We start from the raw sequence: 18,055 nt of genomic DNA, 5'->3' as shown, positions 1-18,055 counted from the left end.
TGACTTAGCAGCAGCAGAGATAAAGTTTATTAGAGGATGTGCATAGGTTATATGCATGTATATGTCATTTTATATAAGGGACTTGAGCATAAAATGATTTTGATATCCTAGGGGGTGCTGGAACCAATGCCCCAAGGATGTGGAGGAACAATTGATACATAAAACATCTAATATTTAATATATTTTGGTATTAGAATATCAGTAAAAATGGAATCTAAAAATAAATAATTTAGCAATAAAAGCATCGTGTGAAATTTTCCCTTTAAATTCCATGCTAAATGGATTTTCTAAATAAAAATTTTTAAAGGATCCTTTCATTGACGTGTATATACTTTGACTCACTGGAAAAGACTCTGATGCTGGGAGGGATTGGGGGCAGGAGGAGAAGGGGACGACAGAGAATGAGATGGCTGGATGGCATCACTGACTCAATGGAGGTGAGTTTGAGTGAACTCCGGGAGCTGGTGATGGACAGGGAGGCCTGGCATGCTGTGATTCATGGGGTCGCAAAGAGTCAGACACGATTGAGCAACTGAACTGAACTGAACTATCAAATGACTAGTGCATAGTATTGACAGTTATCACTGGATCAAAAAAACCTCTTCTGATGATAAAACTGCTGTTTCCAGAGCCTGGAATGACTGTTCCTATTCTACACCAATCAGAATCCTTTTTGCCCATCAAATTCCAGCTGAAACCCCAACTTCTGGTGAAGTCTTCTTTGATTCCTAGTCTGAATTAATTGCTTCTTCCCCACTGCTGTCAATTTGCTGCTCTTAAATTTGGTGCTCTTAAATTTGGTGTTGAAACTTCATCCTTCTTTACAAGGTGGTTAGTTATATACACATCCTATTCCTCTACCAGACTCTAAGCTCCTGGAAGACAAAACTAGTCTTTTTTTTTTTCAATGATAGAAACTAAATGTTACAATTTATTCCATCTAGGAAATGGCAACCCACTCCAGTACTCCTGCCTGGAAAATCCCATGGACAGAGAAGCCTGGTAGGCTACAGTCCGTGGGGTTGCCAAGAGTCGGACACGACTGAGTGACTTCACTTTCACTCTCACGATAACAGGCATTACAGGGCAGGGTGCGTAAACAAGGCAAATAAAGTAAAATCTTTTCTCGTTCATTTAACCAGAGCAGCAGCAGCAGCAGCATGCTGGCATTTTTATAATAGGTTGACATTAATAACTAATTGACTTAAGTTGAAAGCAGGCAACAACAAATCTTTGCAATTTATGATCTTCCTCCATAGCCATTCCAAGGATCTTAATTCCATGAGCTCTAAAATGGTGTTTACCACAGCATTCTTGAAGCTTTCAGATATTTTATTATTATTATTTTTGGCTGAGCCAGGTCTTTGTTGATGCATCCACGCTTTCTCGAATTGTGGTCAGCAGGAGCTACTCTAGAATGTGCAGGCTTCTCATTGAGGTGGCTTCTCTTGCCGTGGTATTTAATAGTTATGGCACAAGGGTGTAACTGACCCACAGCAGGTGGAATCTTCCTGGGCTCAGGGATTGAATCCATGTTCCCTGCATTGCAGGCGGATTCTTAATAACTGGACCACCAAGGAAGACACCTCTTGTTAAGAGTGGCTGTTGTTTAGTTTCTAAGTCCTGTCTGACTCTTCTGCGACCCCATAGACTATAGCCCATCAGTCTCCTCTTCCATGGAATTTTCCAGGCAAGATACTAGAGTGGGTTACCATTTCCCTCTCCAGGGGATCTTCCCGACCCAGGAAATTCAGCCCTTGTTTCCTATTTGACAGGCGGATTCTTTACCACCCAGCCACCTCGGAAGCCTGTTGTTAAGGTAGGAAACTGTTAAAAGCAAGACAGAACCAGTCTTGACAGCAAGCTTTAACTCTCTTTCCCCTGTTCAACATGCTTGCATATGGTAAGCATTCAAATATTTGCTCAAAGAACTAACAATAATTATTTTAGCTTTCTCCAAATCACTAAAAGACCAGAATTCTAGTTCTGATTCAAATTATTTATGAAATTTAAATTCTTTAATTTTTTAACTTCTATAGCCTTTGCCAGATAGCTAGCTAGTGATTTTTAAACACTGTTTTTGACATTTTAAAAGAAAAATATTGTTAACAAAACATGCATTTCACCTACCTTAAGATGTTCCTTCAGGTTGTCATGAACTGCAGCAGGAAAATAAACTACTTCCTGTACTTCATCACAGGGTCTATCTGAATTTTTTCCAAAAATAATCCTGTTATCAATTGTTGCTGGAGGTAATGCCACGAAAGTGTCACAGGAACAAGGGTCCATTTTTTTTTAAACTAAAAATCATATGGAAGTTTGAAAATAAAAAGAGAAAAATATTTTTATTTAGTACATACAAAACAGAGTTTACTTGATGACTAGGTGATATTACTGTCATATCTATCTAATAAAGGATGTTCACTAAAGTTTTAAATTTCATATACTATACTACAGAAATCAGTAAGAAAATAATGGGCATGAATCTAGCACTACAAGAATAAGTAAGAAAACAGGAATAACAAGTACCTTCTTCTAATCTATAGCTCAGATATACCCTCCAAGCTCTTTCTCTTCTGAAGTCTTCCCTGAATCTCCTTTAATTATTTCCATATTTGGAAACACCTGCACCTATACTATAAAGACTATACTTGTGCATATATCTAACAAAGGATGTTCATTCAGTTCAGTTCAGTTGCTCAGTTGTGTCCGACTCTCTGCAACCCCATGGACTGCAGCACGCCAGGCCTCCCTGTCCATCAACAACTCCCAGAATTTACCCAAACTCATTTCTATTGAGTCAGTGATGCCATCCAACCATTTCATTCTCTGTCGTCCCCTTCTCCTCCTGCCTTCAATCTATCCCAGCATCAGGGTCTTTTCCAGTGAGTCAGTTCTTCGCATCAGGCGGCCAAAGTATTGGAGTTTCAGCTTCAACATCAGACCTTCCAATGAACACCCAGGACTGATCTCCTTTAGGATGGACTGGTTGGATCTCCTTGCAGTCCAAGGGACTCTCAAGAGTCTTCTCCAACACCACAGTTCAAAAGCATCAATTCTTCGGTGCTCAGTTTTCTTTATAGTCCAACTCTCACATCCATATATGACTACTGGAAAACCATAGCCTTGACTAGACAGACCTTTGTTGGCAAATAATGTCTCTAATTTTTAATATGCTGTCTAGGTTGGTGATAACTTTCCTTTCAAGGAGTAAGCGTCTTTTAATTTCATGGCTGCAGTCACCATCTACAGTGATTTTTGGAGCCCCCAAAAATAAAGTCAACCACTGTTTCCACTGTTTCCCCATCTATTTGCCATGAAGTGATGGGACCAGATACCATGATTTTAGTTTTCTGAATGTTGAGCTTTAAGCCAACTTTTTCACTTTCCTCTTTCACCTTCATCAAGAGGCTCTTTAGTTCTTCTTCACTTTCTGCCATAAGGGTGGTGTTCATTAAAACATTTTAATTTTGAAACAGACTTACTAAATCAGACAAAAGCAAAAACATGCCAATAAAATTCCAAATTGTTATTTCCCATTGTTGAATTGTGATTTTCACATTCAACTCGCAAGTCCTGATTGTGTAATTTAATATCGAGATCATATCTTCATTTGTAATTTGCAAAATCTTAAATCCTCAATTTTAGTAGAGTTTATTGGCTCAGTGGTAAAGAATCCACTTGCCAAGAAGGAGATGCCTGCCCAGCAGGAGACACGGGTTCAACCCCTGGGTCAGGAAAATCCCCTAGAGAAATAATGGCAACCCACTCCAGTATTCTTGCCTGGGAAATCCCAGGGATAGAGCAGCCTGGTGGGCTACAGTCCATGGGGTGCAAAGAGTCAGAAACCTAGCAACTAAATATCAACAGCAACAAAATTTGCTTCTAGAATGGCAAATTGTTTTCAGTTTCCTTCTTTTGTCTTATACTACCCAAACCTTAGAATGGCTTTACACGAACAGATTTAAACATAATCAATATTTCATTGAAAAGAAAACAAAATGACTCAAGTAAGAAAGAAACAAATTCAGCCTGAAATGCCTAAGGGTTTTTTCTCTTTTTCTCAGTGATGGAGAAAGGTCACCAATGCTTCTGTTCCTTTCTGGGTGCTTTTCCTTCCTCTAAAAAAAATTTTTAACATTTATTATCTTGGGCCACACTGGGTCATCCTTGTTGTGTGCAGGCTTTCTCTCGTTGTGGGGAGCCAGGGCTACTCTTGCTTGCGGAGAACGGGTTCTAGGAGCCTGGGCTTGAGTAGTTGTGCACTGCAGGCTCAGACGCTCCGCAGTATGGGGGAATCTTCCTGGACTAGGGACAGAAGCAGTGTTCCCTACATTGACAGGCGGATTCTTAACCAATGGACCACCAGGGAAGTTCTTCGTGTGATTTTCGACTCATGTCCTAAATCGCCTTCTATACGTGTTCCAAAGTTAGTTCCACCACTGCCTAACTTTGGCAGGCTATTTAATCTCTAAGCCTCCTACCTCATCTGTAAATCTCTCAAAGGGCTGTTATGAGAATTTAATAAGACAATGTGTAAGACGTTTTGCACAATGCAGAGAACATATCAGACACTTATATAAACGCTGTTACTGTTATTATTTGTCAGAAGAGTACATTTCTCACAAAAAGCTTACTCCTGACATCACACGCCACCTCATCCTGGGAAAGGACTTGGTTGAAGGATCACCTATAGCAGCAGCAGCCACGTACGCTCAATACCCTGGAATCTCAAGAGCTATTAAGGTTCACTAGGTGATCTGACCTAACCAGGATAATAAGCTAAGAAAACAGGTCACCTGATTAGGAAGACATCTAACCCATTTAGGAGCGGCAGTCTTGAGAGGTTTTCCTAACGTCTAGAATACAGTCATCATTTAACAAATGTTTAAAGACACCTTTCTGCACCAGGCGCCGTACAGTTGCTAACAAACTAGAGTCCTCGCTCTTGTGGAGTTGACATTTTATATTCTTTTTATGCTTTAGTTCACCAAGAGGTTTAATCGTTTGATCCTCACAAATTTGCTACGGTTAGGGCAAGAATTATTACAGACGAGAAAAATCGGCGCAGGCAAGTTTCTGTAACTCGAAACAGCGTTCACAGAATAAACTGCTCGAACTTCAGAATCTCTTGCAAAAGGGCCACCGCCCAGCACACACTTCGCACCCAAGACGGCTGCGTATTGCGCGGCTTTGGGCCGCGCCCCTCCCAGGAGCCCCTCCCAGGAGCCTCTCAGTCCCACCCCCCGCAGTTCCCGGCTTCCTACTTCCTCCAACTACTAGGCTCGCTCGCCCCTCCCTCCCTGCACGCCCCTCACCTGGCCTCGGAGCTACCCAAGTGAAAGGGGAAAGGAGTGAGGAAGGGCGGCAGAGGAGCTAGTCGCCGGAAGTCGCCCCCTTTGACCCCGGAAGTTCCCACTGCTACTGAGGCGCAGTTCCGGTTAGGCGGCAGAGTTTGTTTACGTTGCTCTCAGATCTAGCGGTTGCATACCCCGGCTCAGCCTCCAAAATGGGGAAATCCTTCGCCAATTTCATGTGCAAGAAGGACTTTCACCCTGCTTCCAAATCCAACATCAAAAAAGTGAGTACGGTGAGCAGGCCCTTGGCGCCTGGGTTCCTAGGGCCTCCTGGAGGTCAGAGTGGTGTTGTGTCTGGGATCCCTGGGAGAGCCGCCTTTTCTCCATGCCTAAAACCCGGGCGTTCTTGTCCCTCGCCGCTGACCCTCGAGGTTTATTTTACATCAGCCAGGGAAAAGGCGGCTCCGTCTGCTCTTTCGGCTCTGTCAGCCAGAGTGTAAATAGTCGAGATATGAAGATTGGTAACAGGGTTCCTCATTACTTCCCTCAGCAGATTCTAATGTTGTCTTTTCGAATCTCAGAGATCACGGCTTCTGAGCTCTGCTATCCCGTACAAAGAATGACTCTCTATTTAGATAGATCTGAAAAGAAAAGGAAAGTCACACGTTGCTTTCTCTTTTTATCCCACCTTATCTTGTAGCGTCTGGTGACCTCTGAGCTGTGGCTTTTTAAATGACCATTTACAGGTCTATTAGATCCAGTACAAAAAGTATGCTGAATATTACAGCAGTGGAAAGCAGAATAGTGAAGTAGGATGAGTCTGAGCATTTAAACTTGACCTATATTTTGTTATTCCAGCACACTTTTAGCCTGGAGACCTTGCATAAAATATTTAATATCCCTCATCTTGAGTCTCCTAATCTGTAAATTAAGAATGATCCATATCAGTTGCCTTGACTTGAAATTGTTATGAGGACTAAATAAGATTGTGTATATAAAGACTTTCAAACACCGCCTTGCTCTCTGCCTACTACATAGAGGGAGTGCAAAACCTGTATGTATTAACAGTCACTCCCCATTTGGCCTTAATCCTCCCCTCTCCCCAGCCTTAGCCAACAACTAATCTGCTTTCTAATTCTGTGAATTGGCCTATTCTGGACATTTCATGTAAACTGAATCATGAAATATGGGTTTTTATTACTGGCTTCTTTCACTTAGCATAATGTTTTCAGAGTTCGTGCTGTATAATGTATCAGTATTACATTCCTTTTTCTTGCTGAATAATCCCATGGTATAGATATGGCACATTTTATTTATCCATTCATCGTTTGATGAGTATTTTGGTTGCTTCCATAGAGTAGTCATTTTAAAGCACAACTTTGATTTCTTTCATTTCCTTATTAAAATACACCAGAGTTAAGTCCAGATAACCAGGCTCTAGTTTATTTATCCTTCTTCATCCCTTACTGCTATTCTCCCATCTTAGATTTTAAATTTTATTTTATTTTTTTAACTTTGGCCCCACAATATGCTGGATCTTAGTTGCCTGACCAGGTATCCTACCCATGCCCCCTGCAGTGGAAACACAGAGTCTTAACCACTAGATTAAAAGGGAAGTCTCCAACGTTAGACTTTATGCCCCAGTAAAATCAAACTACTCAATTCCTGTTTTACACCTTTGGATCTTTATCTGAGTTGTTCCGTCTTCCAGTGATATCTTACCCTGTTTTTCCCTTGGCAAAATTTTAATACACTTCAAAATCCTGTTTGACACATTGAAGCTACTTGTGTAACAGGGCTACTTGTTGCAGCTGCCTTTGTAATAACAGAAGATTGGAAATTTCTTAATATCCACCAGTATAGCAGAAGATTGGTTAAATAAATGATGGTGTAGCTCCACAAAGAAATGATACCCTACCCTCCTGGAAAATAAAACATTTTGTTTACTGATCTGGGAATGATCTCCATGGTATAGAATTTTATTTTATACATTTTCTCTGTTTATGTATGCTGTATTATATATTCATACCTATATATATATGCATGCTGTATAAGTTCAGTTCAGTCATTCAGTCTTGTCCGACTCTGCGACCCCGTGAACCACAGCACGCCAGGCCTCCTTGTCCATCACCAACTCCCAGAATTGACCCATACTCATGTCCATTGAGTCGGTGATGCCATCCAACCATCTCATCCTCTGTTGTCCCCTTCTCCTCCTGCCCTCAATCTTTCCCACCATCAGGGTCTTTTCCAATGAGTCAGCTCTCCTCATGAGGTAGCCAAAGTATTGGAGTTTCAACTTCAACATCAGTCCTTCCAATGAACACCCAGGACTGATCTTCTTTAGGATGGACTGGTTAGATCTCCTTCCAGTCCAAGGGACTCTCAAGAGTCTTCTCCAACACCACAGTTCAAAAGCATCAATTCTTCGGTGCTCAGCTTTCTTTATAGTTCAACTCTCACATCCATACATGACCACGGGAAAAACCATAACCTTGACTAGATGGCCCTTTGTTGGCAAAATAATCTCTCTGCTTTTTAATATGCTGTCTAGGTTGGTCATAACTTTCCTTTCAAGGAGTAAGCATCTTTTAATTTCAGGGCTGCAATCACCATCTGTAATGTCTCTGCTTTTTAATATGCTGTCTAGGTTGGTCATAACTTTCCTTTCAAGGAGTAAGCATCTTTTAATTTCAGGGCTGCAATCACCATCTGTATATGTTACCATTCATGAAAAGAAGGACCAAAAATGCATGTGTATGTGTTTGTTTATATTATGTATATTACGTGTGTGTCCATGTGAACATCCTGGGAACGATCGATATACAAGACAGGAATAGTATTGGTTACATGTGAGTATAGTTCATGGGGTTCTCAAAGCAAGAATGGTGAAGTGGTTTGCCATTCCTTTCTCTAGTGGACCACATTTTGTCAGAACGTGAGTATAGTTATGCCATTTAAAAAATAAACTTCTAAAAACCGAAACTTGGCTGTAAACTATTCTATCAGCCTTCTTCTTTGCCCCCTAATCACTGTCTTGTTCTGTTTCCTTACATTGAATGTATTCTGTTATCCATTTTTATTGTTACTATTTTTTCCCAGATGAGGATTTATTGGCGTAAATGTAACTATATAAAACATAAGCTATGAAAAACACAATCACGATGTGCCCCCTTCCTGCGCTGCCCAGACCCAAACATTGTTACTATTTATTTACACAATTCATATCTTTTTTATTGTAAAATACCTTAAACAGGAAGGTTAGTATGGTTTTCTGTTAGCAGATTCTGAACATTTTGTAGGCGAGAATATATTTCACTACTTTTTATTTTAATCCATCATGAATATTCATGTATTTCAGCTCTTGAGCAAATGAGACTTGTAAAATAACTTTGTAAATCTAAAGCTTCAAATAAATGGTAGTTATTGTTAGAAGTAGTATCGTAATCATTAGGAGGTTATTATTAATGTATGATTTGATCAGGCAATGACATCTAGCATTTCTCTATTTCAATTGTTTGCATTTTGAGCTACAGTAAAAATTCCAAAGGTGCCTTTTACTGCCTATCCCAAGTGTAGACTTTTCATCTACTGTAACATTATATTGGTTATGACATATGTATTATGTTAGTTATGAAGACAGTAGAAGAAATTTTAGGAAATTATACAAAAGAAATTTCCAGGATAGTCTCTCCCTGAAGGATTCTCTTTTCATTTCTGTTTTTGCTTTTATCTCCATATTAATCCTTGTTGTCCACATCTCAGATTGTGGTCCCCATAAACCTACCTATCTGAGTACTATTAAATATTAATAACTACTCCTGTTTTGTGTCTCAAATTGAATAATGGCAGTCTTGTCCCCAGTCCTTCTCCCCACACTTACCTGCCCCATTATAATTATTAATCATTTTATCAATTTCAGTATTAAATATTTATCAATGTACGTGTTAAATATTTTTCCTTAAATTTACCTTCTTAAAACAGCTTGTTGGGAGAGACAGTTTTGCCTTGCTATTTATGTTAAATGGTTATCAAACACTTTATCCTTTACTTTAAAGAAGGTGGGAAGACACAGATAGCTTTTAAACCTGGCGGTCACGGGATTAAACATCCTTGCATGAGCTGTGTGGGCTTCTTACCTTCACCACCTTGGTGATTGTGAGAATGTCACATAGCGACGCACTCAGCCTCTGGTGGTGCCCCTGAGCAGCTGCAGGACCTCAGATGCATGTCTTGTTGCACCTGTTTCCCGTCTTTGTGGTTTGGTCTCTAAGTCTTGTCCGGCTCTGTGACCACATAGACTGCGGGCTGCCAGGCTCCTGTGTCCAGGCAGGAATACTGGAGTGGGTTGCCGTTTCCTTCTCCAGTTTTCTCTCTTGCTGCTTCCCTTGTCTCTGCAACTCTCTTTCATCTCCTTTCATTTGTCTTCCATCTTCCTCCTCTTTGTCTTCCATTTTTCCTCTCTTGGGGTATCAGTGACACTCACTGGCATCCAGCGATGTGCCATCTGTGTTTTCTGGACTAGACATATTCCATGTAGAGAGATGGTCGCTCTTGTCTGTGAAATATCCGAGGGACTGAGGGCAAGAAGCTGTTGTACCGTGAGTGCTCGGAGTGGTTCTCAAGTCTGACATTCTTGCCTGAAAGTTCAGCTGTTTTGAGTGATTATATTTTAGGACTTGTATCAAAGCATAAATTGGAATTTTCAACTTATGATTGTGGCTTTATGACCAAAATAGATATGTTGTAAACTATAAAGAATAGCATTTTATGTTTTATTATAAAAGAGAACAGACTTATTTAAGTTTTTACTTTACTAATTTAGGTTTGGATGGCAGAACAGAAAATATCATATGATAAGAAGAAACAAGAAGAGTTAATGCAACAATATCTGAAAGAACAAGAATCATATGATAATAGGTAAGAAATTCCACTCTGCTGGAATTTTTAGAGTAATCTGTTGCATGAGAATATCCTTTACTGAATCATATACTAGCTTTTTTTAACTGAATGCCCCCAGTGATAGGATTGTATTCCCTGTGAACTATCTTTACTCTTAGATTGATAGATGGGCATATTTTCCAACCTTCCCCATAATTCACATAAAATATAGATTGATGTGAATAAACACTCCATATACAGTTTATAGAGACGTTCCAACTTACTCAAAACTTGGAAGAAAAATAAATGTCTATACTTGAACTACTGAGGCCTCGTACGAAGATATTTCTTCAACATACACTGAAATGAAAAGATGTGCAAGATAGCTTCAAGAAGTAAAGTGAAGTGTCTCTACCTGACCTGCATGTCATTGTTCTTTTAATAGGATAAGAACTAGGGTTCCTCACTGACTTACTATATAGTACAGTATCCATCCCTACCCCTAGCCATTTAATGTCTGTATTTGCAGGTCTAACTCTGAAGCTGATTTCTTTTGGTTAAGCAAAAAAATAAATAGTGGTGCTTTTGATAGGTCACACTTTCTTTTCCAGTCAGTCCTATATTTCATCAAAAGATGGAACTTAAGCAAAATAATACTAAACTATTACCAAATACTCTCTTTAAAATATAGTGTATTGAGAGTAAAATTCGAAAAATAAAACATTTTATTCAGTTAAGTACTTTTCTCACTAATTTGTTTAATTTGATTGACTTATTGAGTACTTACTTCATGCAAGGCAGCAAATGATATTGTAGTGGCCTATAATATAAAAGTGTGATGCATAGCTTCTGTCTAGCCTCAAGAAAATCTAATAATGAATATGTACATACATATAGTTCAACGCTGAAAATAATAACTAATTGAAAATACAGTGTTATAAAAACTGTGGCAAGCTAGCATAAGACAAAATAATCCCATTTGGGATAACAAAGTAAGACTTTATGAAAGAGATGAGGGAGAAGGGAGCAGCAAGGAAAAAAAGAAAGGTGACATTTGACATGGTTCAAAGCTAAACTATGAAGAAGGGTAAGGATTTAGAGCCATGGTTCTCAACTGAGGGCCATTATTGCCCCAGGAGATATGTGGCAATGTTTGGACACATTTTTTTGATTGTCATAGCTCAGGGGTTGGGTGATAACATCTAGGGGTGGATTCTTGGGATGCTACAAAACAGCCTACAGTGTCCACAAAGAATGGTCAAGTCCAAAATGTCAACAGCACCGCTGTTGAAAAGCTCTGATCTGCGTATAGTCAAAGCTTATTAAAGATGAGCATGGTGGGAAGGTGGAGAGTGTATTAGGAAACAGCAGTATAGTTGAGTTAGACCAATAAAGAGATCGTGGATGCCTGAAACGGCACTCAAAGCTGTGCACTGGGACACCCCAGAGGGATGGGATGGGGAGAGAGGAGGGAGGGGGGTTCGGGACCGGGGGACACGTGTACACCCGTGGCTGAGTCATGTCAATGTATGGCAAAAACCACAATATTGTAGGGTAATTAGCCTCCAATTAAAATAATTAATTAAAAGAGATCGTGGAGGTGGAAATGTAAGAACCCATGCAAACATCCTGTTTCTTCCTGAATTTCGCCCTCTAGTGTTATTATTCACTGATAGTTCCTGCCTGCATCAGTTGTTACTGTGGTTTTCTAACAGGGATTTTCTGTTTCTCTAAATTCCTCTGCATTTTTAAATTTGAATTTCTCTGGAAAGAGGATTTTTCCCTTTCCCTCCTTTATTTATTTAAATCATTTATTCCTATCATTATGGACTCAGATATTTACTTAATTGGTTATAATCCAATACTCGTATACTTTTTTGCTCAAGTTTTGACCTTTGCCTGCTCTATCAGCTTGACTCCTGTGTCCATTTAACATGCTCCATCCTTTTAAAAAATAAATAAAATTACTTCATGACACTATAAGATCATCAAAAATTTGTCTTTTATCTTTCCCTGCTTCAGTGTTGGAATCAACCTGTTCCTTTTATTTGAGAAACACACTTAGAAACCAGGCTCTGGACACTAGGTTTGTTCGTTGCTTCTAGATTTGTTTGTTTGAATTTATGAGTGTATAAAAGCAAATTTGTGAGTATTTGGAGTAATTTGCTACATTTTTCGTTTTTCCTTGTTCAAAAATGTTGTCTTTAATAGTTCTGTTCCTTAGTATTCTATTTTTTCCCTTCTAAGTTTTTAAATGTCCTAGATATTTCTTAGTGTTTGTGGATATTGATCCCTAAACATGACAATCATATTTATTATTCTGAATGGATAAATAGAAGGATGTCAGAACATTTCACTCTATTTAGAGTCAACAGCAAAAAAGGAAAAAGAAAAAGACCTGTATAGGTTTTTAGTTGAAGTTAAAACATAAATACTAACATAGTAGCTTTTCCTTTTATTTTGTATACCTGTTGAGTTTTGCACAAAATGGAATGGATCTTCTAGTTTTGATTTTATATTATTGTTGTTTCAGTGTAAATGAAATGCTTTTTTGGAAGGGAATATATAAAACATAAAATTTATTGTTTTAAGTGCGCAGTTCAGTGGCATTAATTACACTCATAGTGTTGTGTACCATCACCGCTATTTCCAAAAATTTTTTTTTTTTACCCCAAATAGAAACTCTATACTCATTACACTCTGCTCCCCCTGCCTCTTCAGTTCAGTTCATTCACTCAGTCGTGTCCAGCTCTTTGCGACCCCGTGAATCACAGCACGCCAGGCCTCCCTGTCCATCACCAACTCCTGGAGTTCACTTAAACTCATGTCAATTGAGTCGGTGATGCCATCCAGCCATCTCATTCTCTGTCGTCCCCGTCTCCTCCTGCCCGCAATCCCTCCCAGCATCAGAGTCTTTTCCAGTGAGTCAACTCGTCGCATGAGGTAGCCAAAGTATTGGAGTTTCAGCTTTAGCATCAGTCCTTCCAATGAACATCCAGGATTGATCTCCTTTAGAATGGACTGGTTGGATCTCCTTGCAGTCCAAGGGACTCCCAAGAGTCGTCTCCAGCACCACAGTTCAAAAGCATCAATTCTTCGGTGATCAGCTTTCTTCACAGTCCAACTCTCACATCCATACATGACCACGGGAAAAACCATAGCCTTGACTAGATGGACCTTGGTTGGCAAAGTAATGTCTCTTTTTTTTAATATGCTATCTAGGTTGGTCATAACTTTCTTTCCAAGGAGTAAGCGTCTTTTAATTTCATGGCTGTAATCAGCATCTGCAGTGATTTTGGAGCCCAGAAAAATAAAGTCTGACACTGTTTCCACTGCTTCCCCATCTATTTCCCATGAAGTAATGGGGCTTCCCTGGTGGCTCAGAGGTTAAAGCGTCTGCCTCCAATGAGGGAGACCTGGGTTCAATCCCTGGGTCGGGAAGATTCCCCTGGAGAAGGAAATGGTAACCCACTCCAGTATTCTTGCCTGGAGAATCCCATGGACGGAGAAGCCTGGTAGGCTACAGTCCACGGGGTCGCAAAGAGTCGGACACGACTGAGCGACTGAACGGAACGGAATGGGACCAGATGCCATGATCTTTGTTTTCTGAATGCTGAGCTTCAAGCCAGCCTTTTCACTCTCCTCTTTCACTTTCATCAAGAGCCTTTTTAGTTCCTCTTCACTTTCTGCCATAAGGGTGGTGTCATCTGCATATCTGAGGTTATTGATATTTCTCCCAGCAATCTTGATTCCAACTTGTGCTTCTTCCAGCCCAGCGTTCCTCATGATGTACTCTGCATATAAGTTTAATAAGCAGGGTGACAGTATACAACCTTGACGTACTCGTAGCCCCTGGTAAACACTCTTCTTTCTGCCTCTATGAAATTTGTCTTTCCTGAGAACATCATGTGAGTGGAATTATATAATATTTCTCCTTTTGTGTCTGGCATACTTCACTTAGTGTAACATATTCAAGATTCATCCATATTGTAGTGTGTATCACAGCTTATTTTTTATTATGGCCAAATAATATTCCATTGTTTGTACACACCACAGTTGGTCTACCCATTCAACCATAATGAACACTTGGATTGCTTCTGTCTTTTGGCTGTTTTGAATAATGGCATACCAGTATCTGTTCATCCCCCAACTTTCAGTTCCTTTGGGTATATACCTAGGAGCAGAACTGCTGGATCATCTGGTAGTTCTCTGTTTGACTGTTGAAGAACCAGAAGACTGTTTTCCATAGGGCCTGCACCATTTTACATTCCCACCAGTAATGCATAGGGGTTCCAGTTTATCCACATCCTTGCCAACGTTTGTTCTTTTCCTTTTTTTTTTTTAAATAACCATTCTCATGAGTGCAGCATGGTATCTCGTGGTTTTGATTTACATTTCCCTGTAACTAGTGATATTGAGCTTTTCATGTTCTTCATTTTAATTTTTTAAGTAGTATTAATTCAGTTCAGTTCAGTCGCTCAGTCGTGTCCGACTCTTTGCGACCCCATGAATCACAGCACACCAGGCCTCCCTGTCCATCACCAACTCCCGGAGTTCACTCAAAGATATAATTTATGAACTTTAAAGTATATGTTGATTTTTAGTATAGTTAAAGTTTGGAGCCATCACCATAACTCATTTCAGAACATTTTCACCATCTGAAGAAGAAATCTTGTACCCAGTAGTGGCCACTTCCCATTCCCACTCCCAATTCCTCTCAGACCTAAGCAGCCACTGACTGACTTTGTCACATGAATGGAATCGTACAGTATGTGGCTTTTTGTGGCTGGCTTCTTTCATTTAGTACATGTTTTTGAAGTTCATCCATGTTGTAGCATGTGTCATTGGTTCATTCCCTTTTATTGCTGAATCATATCCACGGTGTGGGTGTAGATCCTGTTGTCCTTTTGCCCTGTTCTTTGACAGTTATTTGTAAACTCAAGGGGAAATGAGAGAGAGAGGACTTACGATCATATAGGCTGTACTTTGTGATAGCCTTTTCTAAATGTAAGAGGAAATTCTGTTTACTCTTTGTTTCTTCTCTTTAATCAGTACTTTACATAGATCTTATGAATTAAAAGGTTTAACTTGATTATTCATTTGGTTTGTCGCAGAGCTATTTTTCTAAAAAGCGCAGCATATCTCTAAACAGAACAATGAAACAACAATGTTCTCCAAACAGGGAACATTCGGTGTTGAAAAAGAAATTATTAAAAAATGATTTTTAAGATTCAGTAGATATTGAGTCCATCATAGTAATTAACCTGTTGTAGATTTTCTTTAAACTATTCTCTCTTCATTGGCCTTGCTAAAGAATTTGATTTATTCTTTTATTGACTTTGACTCCTGTAAGCTTTAATTGGATTTGACTACCTAAAGAAATCCAGAGAGACTTATTTTTCTAAACTAATTCCTCACAATTAAGAAAAAATGTTGGCACTATTTAACTTAATTCCAAATATGTGTTGGCATATAGGATTTCAAGACAACATTTCAAAGTTTAAGAAAAGCATGTGAGGGTAAGCATGGCATTTTCCCCTCATTTCAGTTGGGAGGTCTGGGTTCTTTCAAGTATTGAGAAAGTCTCAGAATTTAGAACCGGTTACTAAAGGGAACAGCACTGTTGGAATTTTCATTCATATATTTCAGATGTCATTTAGTCAGAGGAGTAGTTTTGGAATTTTGTCTCTAATAAAAAATTTTATCCTAATTCCCTTAGAATTTAGGGGTATGGAGGGACAGTTATTCTGTAGTTTTTTCCTCCTACAAAAAAAATTGAAAACTTATCTCTTGTTTGATTTAGATTGCTAATGGGAGATGAACGTGTAAAGAATGGCCTTAATTTCATGTATGAGGCTCCACCAGGGGCTAAAAAAGGTACTTGCTTCATTTCCTTTTAAGTCTTTGATGTGTTTGTGACTAAAGATTGAGAACTGTTATGACATTTTTAGAAGTTGCTCTTCATCTTTTAAAATTGATACCACTCTATAATGTTAAAATACTATAATCAATATAGTAGGATAAATAGTAACAGTAATTCTCTAGTGTTATAATAATTTCATGATGTGTTCTTCAGGGAAGAAAATAAAATCTCAACATCACCAGAAGTATATTTCAGTTCAGTTCAGTTCAGTCGCTCAGTCGTGTCCGACTCTCCGCGACCCCATGAATCACAGCACGCCAGGCCTCCCTGTCCATCACCAACTCCTGGAGTTCACTCAAACTCATGTCCACAGAGTCGGTGATGCCATCCAGCCATCTCATTCTCTGTCGTCCCCTTCTCCTCCCACCCCCAACCTTTCCCAGCATCAGAGTCTTTTCCAATGAGTCAACTCGTCGCCTGAGGTGGCCAAAGCAGTTTCAGCTTTGCATCAGTCCTTCCAATGAACACCCAGGATTGATCTCCTTTAGAATGGACTGGTTGGATCTCCTTGCATGTCTTTAGTCCTTCTTGCTGAGTATGTTTGTAAATAGAAGGCATAATATTCACTGTCAATGAAAAATATAGAATTTTAAAGATTAGAAATTAATATTTCTTTAAGAATAATAAAGTACTGCCTCTTATTCAGTACTGTTTTTTATCCTACAGTGATTTGAATTTTATCTTGTGAAAGAAGAAAAAGTCAAAGCAATACATTCTTACAAGTTACAATTAAATACCGTGATATCATAGTATAGTATATAATAGCAGACTTTCATGTTTAAGTTTTTAACTTGACCTACCTTTTTTTCCTCCCATATTTTTGATATGCAATCAAGAAAACAAAGAGGTAAAGTACTGTTTTCTATGTTTTGATTTATTTGCAATAGATTTAAATTTTATGGAAATACTGAATGACTTTAATGAATGTTTTTAGAAAGAAGAAACAGAAGGAGAGACCGAATACAAATTTGAATGGCAGAAAGGGGCTCCACGAGAAAAGTAAGAACTGGTTTTCAAGATAAATATGTATCATTAATTTTATCTGGAGTGTGTGTGTGTGTTAGTTGCTTAGTTGTGTCTGACTCTTTGCAACCCCATAGACCACAGCCCACCAGGCTCCTCTGTCCATGGGATTCTCCAAGCAAGAACACTGGAGTGGGTTGCCATTTCCTTCTCCAAAAGGAACTGTAGAAAGAAAGAAAGTGAAGTTGCTCAGTCATGTCCGATTCTTTGCGACCCCATGGACTGTAGCCTACCAGGCTCCTCCATCCATAGAATTTTCCAGGCAAGCGTACTGGAATGGGTTGCCATTTCCTTCTGCAGTTTTATCTGATATCCCTTCCTATGTTGCTTTTTATTCACCAGAGAAAGCAACTAATGTAAAAAGTTATTTTTAGTGATTTGTCTTATGTACCTAATTTGCTTGATCATAGTCTTCAGCTTTATTTTTGTCATTTTTTTAAAATCACAGATTATCAGACTGGATATTTGATAATAAAGTGGTGTTTGGAAATACTAAATAGATTTTATGGTTCAATTTATTTTCTAAAGTTGTACATTTCATAATTTACTTAGAACTGTAAGACTATTTTTATTTTATTATTCTTAATATTGTTTGTACATTTTCTCTCCTTAATAGATACGCCAAAGATGACATGAACATCAGAGATCAGCCCTTTGGTATTCAGGCAAGTGACACATTTATTCTGTAAGAATAATTTTTTCAAAATAAACACTTTTTTATATTGTTGTCCAAAGGTATTTAAGCTGAAAAGGGGCTCTATGGTTTCTATTTATGATAGTAGAAGGACTCAGAGAGAAAACATTAAATGTAGCAAAGATACAAATCCGAATATCAAATCATGATAAAAGATAGGAGTCAAAATTTTATAGTGAGGGCTATAATGAAAATGGTCTCTGCAGTTTTCAAGGAATTTGGAGAATTAGCTTATGG

General features: G+C 38.9%; 2 protein-coding genes across 4 annotated transcripts in view; one reads left to right on the top strand and one right to left on the bottom strand.

Moving 5' to 3' along the window:
• The window catches only part of SCRN3 (secernin 3), a 38,797-nt gene extending 33,391 nt beyond the window's left edge, over positions 1-5,406 (bottom strand). Inside the window, exons 1-2 of one of the 3 annotated variants that reach the window (XM_088830177.1) lie at positions 5,319-5,406; positions 2,131-2,300 (exon numbers count right to left, since the gene is read on the bottom strand). In XM_088830177.1, the coding sequence (XP_088686303.1) occupies positions 2,131-2,289 (159 nt within the window). In that variant the 5' untranslated portion in view covers positions 2,290-2,300; positions 5,319-5,406. Of the gene's footprint in view, positions 1-2,130; positions 2,301-5,318 lie in introns of those variants that run through there. The other 2 variants (XM_055398852.2, XM_055398853.2) reach the window with 2 other exon arrangements.
• The window catches only part of CIRSR (corepressor of RBPJ and splicing regulator), a 39,711-nt gene continuing 27,059 nt past the window's right edge, over positions 5,404-18,055 (top strand). Inside the window, exons 1-6 of the mRNA XM_055398854.2 lie at positions 5,404-5,581; positions 10,123-10,217; positions 15,982-16,055; positions 16,938-16,948; positions 17,036-17,100; positions 17,741-17,789. Coding sequence (XP_055254829.1) covers positions 5,510-5,581; positions 10,123-10,217; positions 15,982-16,055; positions 16,938-16,948; positions 17,036-17,100; positions 17,741-17,789 — 366 coding nt within the window. The 5' untranslated portion in view covers positions 5,404-5,509. The remainder of the gene's footprint in view (positions 5,582-10,122; positions 10,218-15,981; positions 16,056-16,937; positions 16,949-17,035; positions 17,101-17,740; positions 17,790-18,055) is intronic.

This window comes from Moschus berezovskii, chromosome 2 (assembly GCF_049115385.1).
Source record: "Moschus berezovskii isolate FMDL1 chromosome 2, NW_MosBer_1.0, whole genome shotgun sequence".
NCBI lineage: Eukaryota > Metazoa > Chordata > Mammalia > Artiodactyla > Moschidae > Moschus > Moschus berezovskii.
This window is presented reverse-complemented; position numbering and strand designations above follow the sequence as displayed.